Source organism: Pempheris klunzingeri, chromosome 18 (assembly GCF_042242105.1).
Source record: "Pempheris klunzingeri isolate RE-2024b chromosome 18, fPemKlu1.hap1, whole genome shotgun sequence".
NCBI lineage: Eukaryota > Metazoa > Chordata > Actinopteri > Acropomatiformes > Pempheridae > Pempheris > Pempheris klunzingeri.
In genome coordinates, this window is record NC_092029.1 from 199,395 (window position 1) to 215,000 (window position 15,606).

The 15,606-nt window shown below is 48.3% G+C and overlaps 1 protein-coding gene across 1 annotated transcript in view; it reads right to left on the reverse strand.

Moving 5' to 3' along the window:
* Window positions 1-1,294: 1,294 nt before the first annotated feature.
* Window positions 1,295-15,606, reverse strand: part of LOC139218268 (centrosomal protein of 170 kDa protein B-like) — a 26,905-nt gene continuing 12,593 nt past the window's right edge. Inside the window, 17 exon segments of the mRNA XM_070849831.1 lie at window positions 1,295-1,491; window positions 1,776-1,827; window positions 1,919-2,012; window positions 2,573-2,661; window positions 3,378-3,558; window positions 4,724-4,767; window positions 5,554-5,710; window positions 5,806-6,046; window positions 7,135-8,853; window positions 9,233-9,350; window positions 9,519-9,695; window positions 10,586-11,658; window positions 12,052-12,564; window positions 12,663-12,764; window positions 13,337-13,451; window positions 14,591-14,649; window positions 15,000-15,078. Of these exon segments, the coding sequence (XP_070705932.1) occupies window positions 1,295-1,491; window positions 1,776-1,827; window positions 1,919-2,012; window positions 2,573-2,661; window positions 3,378-3,558; window positions 4,724-4,767; window positions 5,554-5,710; window positions 5,806-6,046; window positions 7,135-8,853; window positions 9,233-9,350; window positions 9,519-9,695; window positions 10,586-11,658; window positions 12,052-12,564; window positions 12,663-12,764; window positions 13,337-13,451; window positions 14,591-14,649; window positions 15,000-15,078 (5,010 nt within the window).

Here is a 15,606-nt window from a genome sequence, read left to right on the forward strand (position 1 = left end):
CTAAACTGAGACGCATTAAATCTCAGGCTTCTTTTAAATTGCATCCTAAAACGTTTCTCTTTGTGAAAGCTTTCAGCAACGCTCGATATATTTTTATTTTTACCGTTCTTATTTATCTTATCTTCATTCTTTTAATTGTTCTTAGGTGCTTTTATCCTTTGGTTTTATCCTCATTTTAACTGTCTTGTCTGGTCTTTACTTTGTTTTGTAAAGCACTTTGTAACGTTGTTAAGAAAAGTGCTATATAAATAAAGTTATTATTGTGAGCTGACGAAGACTCACAGACTCTCAGAGTCAGCTGATTAAAGACACCTGAACACATTAATCTGCCAACAAATGCCCCTGAATCCTGCAGACTGCACCTTTAAAGCTGACAGTGTGAGCTTGGTGTCACAGCCCCGTTTGGAGCCTCCATGTGGATGTAGACCTGATCACCAGGACTGGCTCAGTAATACCAGACCAGACCAAGTTATTTCAACCAGGAGGCTCCTGTTTGTTGGGTGGTCCCCCCCAGAGGAGCAGGAGTACCTGGATACCTGGAAGTACGTGAGGAAACATCAGAGGCATGAGACATCATCAGAACATGTCTGATGGTCCTGTTATTCTCTGATCAGATTGTTCCCGAAGTTTTACACTAATTAAGACAAAGTTCTTGTTTGGCCGTTTGTGTTTGTTAGACGACATTTAACATTTGACAACTTTGGCTTGGTTGACTGTTGGTGTGACAGGACTACTGCACTGTACTAGTGAAAGTGTGTTCTATGACATTAGTGTAGTACACACTGCATTCTACTGGTGTGCGGTATGGAGCTTGGACACAGCAGTAATCTGAGTGGCATACGGTGAGTTGTGGGACACTGAGGACCAGAGACTCAACACGCTGTGTCCTCTGAAAAGGCAAATAGAAACCGGACAACCGGCACTGAGAAAGAAAATTTTTGAACGAGGCGGCGCCCTGAAACAAGACCTGGATCTTTTGCAGAAGCATCGTGACCACGACAGCAGCTGACAGGTTGGAGGCAGAGAGGCCACAGGCCTGCTGATGAACCAGCACACGGCTCTCTGTTCTTAATGTTTTCTTGCCCTCTTCAAACTGAAACTACACGGCAGAAGTTCGGCTCTGAGTTGAGCTTCATCTCCCGTCATGGCTGCCGGGCTTGTCCGGATGCTTCTGCAGAAGAAGGAGAATCTCTGGGTGCTGCAGCGATAACCGTCCGGGTCGGACTGACCGCTGGACCGAGGCCGAGGTGGTGTGAACACACAGTTACTGTCCAGAGGTGCTACGGTGGCCTGTTCAGGCCATATAGTGGCCCCCGTCGGGTCCACGAGGTGGCCTTTTGGTGCTTTCGTTGGCGTTGGAAGTTGGGGGGGCACCGCGGGGTTTGGCAGTGGGTTTCTTCTCCCTCGAGGATGGTCTAGTCTGACTGAGAGAACACGTCCCAACTGCTGCAGTCTGGAGACTCCCACCGGGCTCCACGATGGTGTTTATGACTACAGCAAGAGCAAAGGGACAGAAAAAAGCTTTTTCATTTAAAGTCTGACTGAGTTGGCCTCTTGGCTTTGCATTTGGTACCTGTTGTTCCTCCATGCCTCCTATTGTGCAGAAAAAGGTCATTAGTATGTTTTATTTTCTATGTGATGTTGTTTTGTTTGGAGATACCTGTAAAAACACCTGTCCCTGGTAACCAGAATACACCATCCAACAGCGTCAAAGCTGGGGACATGTTCAGTAAATAAAAAACAGATAAAACGTGTAAAAGCAAATCTGCTCGTACCTTCAAGCTGCCTCTGGACTCTTCTCAGCTCTTTCAGAATAGAAGTAATTTCCTGTAACAAGAAACAGAAAATAGAGATAGTTCAAGCTGCTCACATCCGGCCCTCAGTGTTTTTAGGAGAATTAATTTGTTTGTAGGAGCACCTTGTTGGAGGTTTTCAGGATGGGGACTTCATTCTCAGCATTGATCTTGGCCTCGATCTCCTCCCAGACCTCCGCCTTGTTCTGGAACAGAACCCTGAGAGCAGACAGACGCCCTGCAGCGTTAATACCGGCGCAGAATAAATCCTCAGACGGCTTCAGAGAACTGGACCGACACAACATAACTATCCAATGCTTTAACCTGGACCACCTGACACAAACTGACCCCCCAAAACTGGACCTCACTCTCAAAGTTCAGCAATTTATTTTACAAGGTGCAATTAGCAAAATACTGATTTTGCTGGCTAAATGTTTTTTATTCTGAGAGCAAACTGACCCCCAACATGAACACATTTTAATTACATATGTCATGTTGGTGGTACCGGTTGTGTAAACACATGGTTACATGAGAGGATGAGCGACAGTGATGTTAACAACGGCCCTATCACTGGTCACTGTTGTGCCAATAATGACGGTAAAACTCACCCTCTCATGTAAGACTGCTAAAATCTTCCACACTACACATATCCGGGCTCACTTTATCCCTAAAAAGCCGGATCCTGTGCAGCCAGGAGGTGGTTTCTCCGGTCTGATGGCTCAGATGTGCAGACCTCAGACCCACAGAGCTGCACTAAACGTCATCAACAGCTTCCTTACTTCATTTTCTCAGCCAGCTGCTCCGTGTTCTCCCGGATGGCCTGAGACAGCTGGGACACCGGATTCAGCATCAGATTGTCCAGAATCACCTGAAAGAGTTTGTTCAGAGAAACAAGATGAGCTGAAAGCAGGAGCCTCCAATGTGACATCAACAGCAACTCTGACTGGAGCAGCAGCCTTCATCTGATTTCCCAGCACACCAAAACTAACGGCATCAGTTGCAGTCTCCTGCAGTCTGTAGGATATGTTCACACTGCAGGCTCAGGTCTCAAACTGTTTTCTGAGGGGTTTTATCTCTGTTTGTTTGTTTCGCTGGGGGGGCGGGGCCTGGGGAGGGCGATGCTGGTGTAACCAGCTCAATGGTCCAGAAACAAAGATTTCAACACCTTGTCAGATTTCCAGAAACCTTCCTTTACATTTTAAGGGCCTGATGATCTTTCCTATAGTGCCACTAGAAAAAGCCATGAAACATTGTCATTTATTTCCACCTTCTTAAGTTTGTACCATTAAAGATGGAATATTTTCACTTTTGTTGCTTTTTTAGATAATTTTTAGAAACGTTTTAAAGATTTGAAGCCGTTTGAAGCCGCTAAATAGTTATTTGTATTTGTAAAATTCATTGAGATAACAATGAATGATAAATAAATTGACCGACTGACAGAATTATCTGTAAATCCATCCACATCATCCAGATGTAACTAAAAGCTGTTCCCTCTGACTGAAACCATTAAAACCATTAAAAACTTCAGCTTGGGACACACTGAGCTGCAGTGTGAACGTAGCCTCGGTGGGATTAGACAGTGACCTCTTCGCGGTTCCACGGACGGCGTTGCTTAGAACCGGGCTCTGGCTCATTCATGTTTGCGTCCAGGTCCGAGACGGCAGCAGAACCTGGAGGAACCTTCTGGTAGTTTAAACTGGCCTCAGGGATATGCTGGACCAGCTGGAAAGAGAGTAGAGGGAGTCTGGTTCTGGTGATCCAACCACTGAATGTTTGTTATCAAACCAGCGAGCGGCCGACCGGTGATGGCGGCGCCCCGTGAGCTCATGCACCAAGTCAACATGCAGCTGCAATGGTGGAGGGCAACAGTGTATGCAGTGAATTTTAGTACTGCTGGGATTTGGCGTGTTTACATCGACAGAGAGACGGAGGAGTGCAGGAGGATCCTATTGGTCACCAGTTACAGCCCCATGAACTAACACCAGTTCATTAATGGTGCAGGCCAATGGAAGTCTGTTAATGGAGACCAACTGAGTGAGCACAACACAAGTCTGAGCAGGAATCAGTCTGACTAAAGAGCTGGGAGTGAGCTTCAGTGTAGACCTGAAATGACTGAGGCCATGTGCCATCCTCCTTTCCTACTGGCCCTGTGATTTGAGTATATTAACAGCTGGCAGTGTATTAAAACAGATGTTTGGGGGAGGGGGGGTTTAGAGGAGAACTGGATGGGGTGCAGGAGGGTAGAGGTGGATAATGTAGAGCAGAGCGTTGGTCGGCAGGGTGGAGTAGGGCTGCAGTGGGTTGGTTACAGGGGGATAGAGTTAGTTTGGGTAGCAGGGCAGGTCTGGGCCAGGCTGAGCCGGGTTAGGTAGGTCAGGTATAACAGAGTAAAGTAGTAAGGTCTAGTAGGGTGCAGTAGAGTACAGTAAGGTAGAGTAGGGTGCAGTAGGGTACAATAGGGTGCAGTATGGTACAGTAGGGTGGAGTAGGGTACAGTAGGGTGCAGTAAGGTGCAGTATGGTACAGTAAGGTGCAGTAGGGTGCAGTGGGGTACAATAGGGTGCAGTAAGGTACAGTAGGGTGCAGTAGGGTGCAGTGGGGTACAATAGGGTGCAGTATGGTACAGTAAGGTGCAGTAGGGTGCAGTGGGGTACAATAGGGTGCAGTAAGGTACAGTAGGGTGCAGTGGGGTTAAACCTGATCCTGCAGACTTGATTCCAGCTGGGGTTTGTTTGGTGCTGACTCAGTTGTTTTGTCATTAATGACCCTTCATACCGGACCACTCAATCAGACACAGTCAAAATTAAAATGTGCTCCAGAATAATCCAACACTGATGAGGGGTGTGTGTTAGGATCAGTGATGGGTGGGGCAGGGTGGTGGAGGAGGGAACCAATCACAGGACAGGAGAAATGATGAGTCAGAGTTAGACACCTGAGATGGTCGGACCCCTCGTAAGTATGGATAAAATGGCCTCTGTGCAGCAGAACAGAGAAATGAATCATGAGAATCCAAAGTGTGATGAAGCTTCTGTCGAACAACCTGCAGACAACAGGACTCTGTAGCCCCCCCAGAACACTTTGGATCATTATGGTGTCAAAACTAATAGAGATGACTACAAGACGAAGACCCAGTTTCCAAAAACAGATTTCTAATTCAAACTGGGAACACACTGGGAGAACATGACAAAAAGAGTTTGGCTCAATCATCGGCTCAAACTGCAGGACCACAATATGGTTGGTGATCGATGGCGATGTTGGTTTCTTTTCTTTTAGTATTTTTTGTCATTTTATTTTGTTAATTTAATGTTCTGCCTACTTTGGAATTCAACTCGTGAATAATCAACCTGTAGTGCGAAAACAGCAAACTTCATTTAGGCCCTCTGGCTTGTCGTCTGCTTTAAAATAAACAAATAATCTCAAAAACGGGATTTTCTATGCTTTTTCATGATAGCAGTCACTGAAAACGTATGCATTTCTCAGCGATGGCTGGATTGACAATTTCAAGATATCGCCCAACACTGGATCCCACACAGATTTCTCCAGAAATGACAAACTAAGCATGTTGTGGAACTTTTAAGGAGAGAAGAGATTTTAATCCTAAACTCACTACAACGTAACACCAGTCAGCGTTGTCTTTTCTAAAATCACTGGCTATGGACAATTTGTTGTTGTAGCCACACTTAAAACTCTGGTGTGTTCCCAATTTTAGAGGCTGAGGTCTGTGCACTGGGTGGGCTGCTGTGGGGGGCGTTTGGCCCACCTCCTCCCTGGCAGAGATGGTGGAGGCCGGCGTGCTGGGCAGCAGGCTCGGTGAAGTGGTGGTGCCCACGCTGGAGCTCGGAGAGTCTCCATCCCCGGCAACATCATGGATTTCCTTGGCCAGGATGGCCAGGTCTTTGGCCAGGTCCTGGCTGAGCCTGCAGGGGGAAAACAAAGACAATGTCAGCATAAACACTGCCACCACATCTGGATCTGAGTTTGGACGATGGATAGTTCATCCATGTTGTTTTACTTGGCGATCTCGGCGCTGTGCGTGGACCAGTTCTGGTAGGGGTCAACTTCGCTCTGGTCCTCGTCCTCCTCCGTCTCCACAGAGACTGACTTGGATCGGATGGCGGCCGCCCGGTGGCTGCGCAGCGGGGCGGAGGTAGAGGAATGGGAGGACCGTTTGGCTTTGGGGGTCCCAGCAGCCGCCTCGTATTCTTCCTCCGAGGATGAGGAGAAGTCTGAGCCCTTCTGTCTGTGACGGGAAGCTGGAAATATTTAAATTTAGATTAATTTAACTGAAGAGGCCTGTGGACTGTGCGAGGCAGGAGCAGTTCTGTTCTGTTACCCAGTTATCTCTCCCGGCTGAACCACCAACACAGACTGAGCTGAAAACTTTCAGCTTCACAAACATCAAAAACAACAACTTTAGGAGGTAAGTCACCCCCAAGTCCCAGAGACCACTGCTACTAGAAACATCCAGTCAGAGCTTCGGGATCTGTTGCTGTGCAGCTGATGGTGTGGAAAAAGGGAAAAGCAGCTGATGAGGTCAGAAGTTGATTTGTTTTCATTTTTTTGAATAAATTCAAATTCAATTTTGGATTATGGATGAAGTCAGCATCCGAAACTGAATTTTGTTCTGAATATGGTAAAACTGTCACAGCTCTGGATGGAGTTGTCTCCATAGCAACAGCTGCTGAGGCTGATTGGTCAGAGCACCAACAGAGGATCTGATTCACTGAATCCGCAAAGTTGCAATATTTCTTCATCATTTGCCCTTAGTCACAGCCAAGACATGGATTCATGTGTTGAAGCACATTTTAATTCCAAACAGGACAGAATGGCGGAGACTGATGCTGAGAAGAGATGTTTCCATGGTAACAGCAGCAGACTCCAGTGGCTTGACCACAGTAACTCATCAGGGACAGAAATCTGATGTGATCAACAGCAATGGCTAAAGGGCAGCTTTCCCCTACAGAACACTGAAACAAAGCCTGCGCTGAATGAACTTCAGTTGTTAAATAGTCTGTGTTTGGCATAGAAAATACATAATGTGTTCATCAGAGGGATTTACAACAAGGGCAGTTCTTCATAGGGACTGATGCTGCATACTGAGGTTCATTACCTTTTTACCTCCCGAAAAGTGGAGGATCCCTCTGCTCAGGCTGGTTATGTTGACTTATTCTCTGACTGGATAGTTCCTGATTTAAATAATAATTTCTGTAGTTTTAGAGACTGTAGTTCCTTTCCTCCTCTTAGATAATCAAAAATGACATGGGATAGATGCTGAGGAGCTTAACCACATGTTGGGGAAGAGACTATGTGGTAAAAGCAAAGTAATCTAATCAGGACTCACCGGTGCTGGGGTACTTGGCTCCGCTGGACCGGGTCCGGGTCAGGGGCTGCTTCCCCAGAGCGCCACCCCCTTTGATGGCTGCCTGGCGGGCGTCGCCTACAGACGTCTTCCTGGTGGTGACCACAGACTCTGTGTTCCGATTGGAGAGACCAGCTCGGCCCGTGGAGGACGTCTCGTTGTCGCTGGGAGTCGTGAAGGAGCCAGTCCTCTTCCTCGGCATTGCTAAGATGTCCAGCCTGGATAGCTTCTTCCCTTCGGCGGACACTTTGGCCGGGGCAGTGATGTGGTCAGAATTCTGGGAGCCCCGATCAGTCTCAGCACCTTCGTTATCTGATGCCTCACCCAAGCGCGCTCGACGCAGCATGGACGCCCGGGTTGGCCGGGGCGCTGACAGGCTGTTTGAGCGGGTCAGAACCTGCTGAGTTGCTGTCTTGGGTGTCTTCCCGTTGTCTTCTTTCTGAAGAGGGGCAATGAGTTTTTTGCTTCGGCTGGACGGACGAGAAATTTCATGATCAGATGATGTGGTTTCGGTCCAGTGTGGACCAGAACCCTGCTGACCCTCTGACAAGTCCAGAGACCCGCGGTTGCCTGCACTGCGGCGCATCTGGAAGCGTTTCGCTGCCTCAGCTTTGCTTGATGCATCTGTTGTCACCTGGTTTCTGCGTTTCTCAGACAGTCGCTCACGGGCAGTGAGCTGCCGTCCCTTCTCCTGGATGGACGGGCTGGAGGAGGACTTCTCCTTTTGGAGGCTGCTGATAGCAGGACGCTTTTTAGAGGCAGAGCTGACTGGGGCATTTTTGCTACTCACCTGGCTGACTGTGCTTGCTGTGTCCACGTCCGACTCACCAGAAAGGGAGTCGTCCATGTGGGTGGAGGAGCCTCCTTTCTTTGAGCTACGACCAGAGCCTGATGAGGGGAACCTGGTGTCCAGAGAGGACAGAGTTCCCTCTGCCTCTTGAAGAAAAGGCTGCATGTCCTGGATGTTGTCCCTCCTCTGCTCCATGTCTCTGATGGATGGATGGCTGGAGATGTGGGGAAGCTTTTTCAATTGGACGGTGTCGCTGGGTCGGTCTTTAGTGAAGCTCTCCTGCCGGACGATGGATGATATACAGCTGTCTTTAGTAGGGACAGAGTCCTTGTCCTGCGTTTGGAGGTTTGGAGCAGAGCTGTTGGGTTTGACCCCTGTCCTCCGGGGCTCATGTCCACTCAGGTGTCGGATCAGGACAGTGGTCGGGGGAGTTTTTGCTGGTAGCCTCTCAGACTGTACCGGGCTCCGGGCCTGGTCAGGTTTGCCTGGACTGTCTTCAGAACCGATGTAGAAGGAGGTGGATTTGGAGGAAGGAGACACTTTCTCTGGACCATTGAACTGAGGAACAGTGACCACTGGAGACACAGATCCAGTCCTGGCCTGATTCTTCTTTGCTTTCTCCAGAACTGGTCCATCATCTGAGCGGCTGGCGTCGCTCAGGCTGTCTGGGTCCACATCGTCCTGAACGGACAGGCACTGGGTGGAGTCCTGTTGGCGGGGAGGACCAGAGACTCGGTCCAGAGGTTCCTGGCCTTGGTAAGGTTCGTGGCGGATCAGGATACTCGGGGGAACACTGTCCAGCTTTTCTGGAGGCACCTGTGGCAGCAGCCTTCTAGTTCTGGAGCTGTGGCTGGATTCAGACTCAGAGTTGTCGTAGCTGTTTCCCATCGACCGGCTCATGAGCCGCAAATCTACAAAAACAAGTCATGTTAACTCAGTTTATTAGACATTATTTGTATTCTTTGTCTAAAAGAGATGCCTCCAGCCCCAGTCCCCAAATGATGTGCTGCAATGTTCAAACCCCAAAACATAAGATCATGGGAGTCTAACTGATCTGCTTACTAACACTGACCATCGGGGTATCATGAAGAAAAAACAAATGTTGATTTAGGTGCGATCAGAAAGTGATGTGGTCTGATCCCCATGCAGGGAACTTGATAAATACTTCTGAATTTCAGGTGTGAATGCAGAGGCCTGTGATCACTTCATTGTAACATATTCAGTTGCAGATCGGCTCTGAACACATCGTGTTTATATTATTTCTGACAAAAACGACAGACTGAATGTCACCTTCTAGACATTCCCCTTGAGGTGGAGTGGATCCAGGGTCAGCATAGCTGTCTGCCAGACTGGCCCAACGGGAAACCCACTTGGGTCCTTCCAGACCTGCAGGGTGAGCAGGTGGAACCTGAACAACAAAAAAACATGATTAAGGTTGTTACCAGACGTAGAACCAAAGAGCCCGACAAGACTTCATGGAGTAAAATATGTAAAGGAGAAACTGAGGGAATAACAACAGTAGTCCACATGCACTGGGGCCAGAACATGCTACAGAGGTGTTTTTCCAGGTTTTTACCTGCATGGGGCCTGTTGGGGGGCCGCAGACAGCAGCTGGGATAAAGCCATGCAACGGGTCCACAGTGCTACCGTCGCTACGCGGGTTAGCTTGCTCATCCTTGCCATCATTTATTACAGGTCTATACACTCCTGTGTTCACACCACTGTACTCTGGAGAGTCGAGGACACCAAACACCTGTCAGAGCACAGGGCATGCATGAGGAGGGGGGCAGGGTCACGGCAACAGGAAGGAGCAACAAGGACAAGAGGAGTCATGCATCCCTGAAGTGATTTAAAACACACGGTTTATTAAAGCACATGAAAACAGTTCCAGTGGTCAGAGATGTCACACAGCGACACAGAAGGGCAGTGCAGTGCGGACCACATTTATACCAACAATTTTATTGTACATATATTTGTTTATTGTGGACTTTGTTATGGGGGCAGGTAGACAATCATGTGGATATTATAACTCAAAGTAGACCTTGTATTTCTGCTATCAAACTTTTTTGAAGTCTCTTGCTGACGTTAGCTTGGCTGTTGAAGCAGTCAAAGGAACATGGCACATGCAGATCAAGTAGGTAAGTATCACGTCCACAAAGATGACCTCAACACTGAAAACTAAAATAAAAATAAACCATTTCTGATGGAGAAATTGATCTCCTAGATGCAGATTTTTCTATGTCTGTTACTGTTGCACTGACCGGAGTGAAGGCCCTAACACACCAACTCAACAGTAAAGAACCAGCAGCAATGAAGGCAGACTGTTGCGTCACTTGTGTCCAGTAAGCTGCACTTGAACACACTGCAAAGGCTACAGCCAATGAACGACAATGAACAGGAGCGTTCTGCTGCTGCGTGAGAGGAAGTAACTCTCCATACCAGCAGGTGGCGGTAGTCTGTATTCGTCATTCAAAAGGAGAAAACAAAAGACAGAAGGACTGTAGATATACTGCTGCGTCTGCCTGCTGCTGCTCAGAGCTCTAACAGGACTTTTTCCATCAGCAGTTTGAACCATGAATGCTGCTTCACACACGACTCTATACTCTGGGTCACCACAGAAAAACAACCAACCTCCACACTCACCTGATCAATCATGCTGCGAGCTTCCTCCACCTCCTTGTCCTGGGACTCTGTCTCGATGGTGTAGGTCCCAGCATCGCTCAGGCTGTCGTCTTCCTCGCTCCTCATCATCCTCTGGCAACCTTTGGGGTCTCCTGTGTGGACGCCCGGGGGCAGGATGGGGGACATGGAGGCCAGGGAGGAATGGACAGGGGAGGTGGTCTGGCAAGTGGCGTTGATTGAGGACATTGGGACTGCTGGGCCCTGCAGGGAGGAGGATGGGGAGGTCGGGTAGGAGGCCGAGGAAGGTGCTGGAGGTTCTTGTGGGGAGGGAATTCTTGCATGGGGGGGCGACACCATCACCGGTGGTGCAGACATCGGGGGAGGAGACGTCTTCTCCCTCTGGGAGAATTCCTGTTGACCAGAATCCTTCAGGAATTCAGCAGCAAACTCCTGTGCGAGCTTGGACTTCTTCCCAACGCTGCCGAAGGGTCTGACGATGATCCCTGAGGAGGAGCGGGAGGACGAAGCAGAGGACACCACCTCACCCTCCGTCTTCTCCCTCTTCAGAGAACTGGACCTCTGGGGGCCGCCGTGGCCCTGACCCTTCAGAGGAACCGTTACCTGCTGGGTGGGAGGGATGTGGCCGTGCACTGATGCTGGCCTCTCGCCACCTTTCCGTCGCTCCAGCTTGGCCTTCAGAGCAGAGTATGAGTCGGCGTGGGCAGGGTTGTGTGTGAAGGACTGCGAGCGCTTTTTGCGCGGGTTGTCGTCGAAGAACTCGATAATGAAGGCCTGCTGGGTAAGGTGCTCAGGGGGGCCCTGTTTCGGCGTTTCTGTGCCAGGGGACTGAGCCTGAGGAGGACTCTGGGATAGGGGCTGATCAGGGGCCCCAGGTGAGGCGGGGGCTTGTCGGGGTGGAGAGTGTTGAAGGTGCAGGTGGACAGACTGACCAGACCGAACTGTCTGCTGGGACACCTCAGAGTCCTCTGAGCGGGTGGACAGGTGAGACTGGACGGACTGGTGTGACTTAGTCCTCCGTCCTTTGAGAACTGGGTCCTCTGAGTCACTCTGGGTCCCATCCTCATGATGGTGACCTGACAGCAAGAAAGAGATATCGGGTCAGATTTATTACACAGACAAACATCACAAAGCACAGTTCGACTGACTGTTGGGCCCGCTGTCCTCAGAGAGGATTCATCCTCTGAGAATCATGAATTTAATAGATATCTGAGTATTTCAATGTTTCCAAGAGCCAAGGAATTGGACAGATGCCATCGTTAGTCGTCTGCAGTCAGCAGTGTGGCAGAGGATGTGGTCTGAAACAAAGATTACAGCAGTGAGTTGGATGGTTAGCTGGTTTTCATTGACATGAAACCAGCAGCCGCCTGGAGGAAGGAAATCAGTCAACAAACGACCCCGTGGCGAGTGAAGTAAACAGGACTAACGGTTGGTTAAAAACTGCGGGATGGCCCTTTAATGGCTCTCACCTTTGAGGGTCTTGATGTTCATGGCGAGGTCGCTCTTCGTGCTGTAAACATCCTCACATGTCTGATGTCTTCTCATCATGCTGACGTCACTGTGAACCAGCCAATCGGCCACCTTGCTCTCCGCTGACAGCATCTCGGTGGGCGTGGCCGTCGGGATGGCGGTCTTGGTGGCTGGGGCCTGCTGCTTCCTCTGGCGGGTGGAGAACTTGGTGACATGGTCTTTGATCTTGATCTTGCCGGGCATGCAGTCGTCGAACTCGATGGTGAAGGAGGCATGGCTCTGGACCACCGGTGGCGTCAGGGTTGGAGGGGATGGCGGGGCTGGGGGTGCGTCCGTGTCCTTGGTGGGGATCTCATGAAGCTCCGCCCCCGAGGTTTTGGGGTGCTGGAAGTCCTTGGTGGGGATCTCGAAGTAGCTCGGTTCACGATGGTACGAAGGGAAGGCAGTCTTTGACTGGGGGTCTAGAGATCCAGAGAAGTCCGGATCCACCGATGAAGAATCTTTCTGGACATCTGACGGAAACACAGATGGCACCAAAGTCAAATGATACGGCTGGATGTTACCTTGGCGAAGGAGTCATGTGACCCCGGAACAGACGTACACCTGTTACCTGCAGAAGGCTCATCGCTGGGCTGGACTTTACTCCCATAATCCTCCTCTCCCCACCAGGAGGGCTGACCATACAGGGGAGTGGGCCGACACACCGGAGCATCTGGAGCACACACACACACACACACACACACACACACACACACACAGACACACACCAGTGTCACCAGAACTTTCCATGCAGACATGTTGTGACATTGAAGAAGTCAGAGTCTGATTGATTGATTGATTGATTGATTGATTACTGATCTGTTGAGTCACTCCTGGGCTGACTGAGGTTTTAGGTGTTTGGGCTGCACTTAACAACAAAGAATGTGTGTTTCACTCTTTGCTTTTAAGAAAAATGACCAAATTGTCTTGGTAAAACCAAGAATGCAAAACAAGCAAGCAAGCAAGCATCGTCCTGCAGGACTGAGTCAGCCACACCACCAGGTGGCAGCAGCTGTCCTTTAAAGGACAATCTGACCTGCAGGAGTAACACACACCTCAAAATCCATTAAGAAACGCACACACACAGTACACAATGGCCAATATAATTTAAAGATTGTAAATAAATACAAACTAAGTAATAGACTCCTACGGCTCCGACGGTACCCTGAACACTTCCTCACTGTGAAACTATGAGCAGCCAAACACGAACATCACTGATCTTCTTCTGCAGTGTTATTGAAGCACCTTGTGTCAGACTCTTGGTACTCTGGCTTTTCTCTGCTCTTCGGTCTTCCAGCTCCGTCTTCTTCCCGTCTGAAACCTTCAGGCTCATCTGCAGCTGACTGCTGTACTTCTCATGCTGGAACAACAGGAGGCACCGTTCACACACTCTGTTCACACACACTGTTCACACACACTGTTCACACACACTGTTCACACACACACTGTTCACACTCTGTTCACACACTCTGTTCACACACACTGTTCACACACACTGTTCACACACACACTGTTCACACTCTGTTCACACACTCTGTTCACACACACTGTTCACACACTCTGTTCACACTCTGTTCACACACTCTGTTCACACACACTGTTCACACACACACTGTTCACACTCTGTTCACACACTCTGTTCACACACTCTGTTCACACACACTGTTCACACACACCGTTCACACACTCTGTTCACACACACTGTTCACACACACACTGTTCACACTCTGTTCACACACTCTGTTCACACACACTGTTCACACACACTGTTCACACACACACTGTTCACACTCTGTTCACACACTCTGTTCACACACTCTGTTCACACACTCTGTTCACACACACTGTTCACACTCTGTTCACACTGTTCACACACACTGTTCACACACACTGTTCACACTCTGTTCACACTGTTCACACACACTGTTCACACACACTGTTCACACTCTGTTCACACTGTTCACACACTCTGTTCACACACTCTGTTCACACACACTGTTCACACACTCTGTTCACACTCTGTTCACACTCTGTTCACACACTCTGTTCACACACTCTGTTCACACACTCTGTTCACACACACACACACACTGTTCACACACTCTCTTCACACACTCTGTTCACACTGTTCACACACACTGTTCACACACACTGTTCACACACTCTGTTCACACTCTGTTCACACTCTGTTCACACACACTGTTCACACACTCTGTTCACACTCTGTTCACACTCTGTTCACACTCTGTTCACACACACTGTTCACACTCTGTTCACACTCTGTTCACACTCTGTTCACACACACTGTTCACACACTCTGTTCACACTCTGTTCACACACTCTGTTCACACTCTGTTCACACTCTGTTCACACACTGTTCACACTCTGTTCACACACTCTGTTCACACTCTGTTCACACACACTGTTCACACTCTGTTCACACTCTCTTCACACACACTGTTCACACACACTGTTCACACACTCTGTTCACACACTGACCTTCAGAGCCTCCTCTGGGACTTTGTGTTGACTTTTCTCCAGAATGTAGACGTGAGAATGTGGAGAGACAGTTAAGATCAATACAAACACACACACACTCACACACTCACACACTCACAAACACACTCACACACACTCACACACTCACAAACACACACTCACACACACTCACACACTCACACACTCACACACTCACAAACACACTCACACACTCACACACACACTCACAAACACACTCACACACTCACACACACACTCACAAACACACACACACACACACTCACACACTCACACACTCACAAACACACTCACACACTCACACACACACTCACAAACACACACTCACACACACAAACACACACACACTCACTCACACACACACAAACATACACAGGTGTCTGAAGGATATCGTATCCAAAGCGGACGATGTCGGACAGTTTGAGGGTGATGTAGGTCTGATCAGGGATCCTCAGGTCGTTCACAAACGTCTGCACACGACAAAACACAGTAAAACACAATAAAACACAATAAAACAGTAAAACACAGTAAAACAGTAAAACACAGTAAAACAGTAAAACACAATAAAACACAGTAAAACACAATAAAACACAATGAAACACAATGAAACACAGTAAAACACAATAAAACACAATGAAACACAGTAAAACACAGTAAATCACAGTAAAACACAATAAAACACAATGAAACACCGTAAAACACAGTAAAACACAATAAAACACAATGAAACACAGTAAAACACAGTAAATCACAGTAAAACACAATAAAACACAATGAAACACAGTAAAACACAATAAAACACAATGAAACAGTAAAACACAATAAAACACAATGAAACACAGTAAAACACAATAAAACAGTAAAACACAATAAAACACAATGAAACACAATGAAACACAGTAAAACACAATGAAACACAATGAAACACAATGAAACAGTAAAACACAATAAAACACAATAAAACAGTAAAACACAATGAAACACAATGAAACACAGTA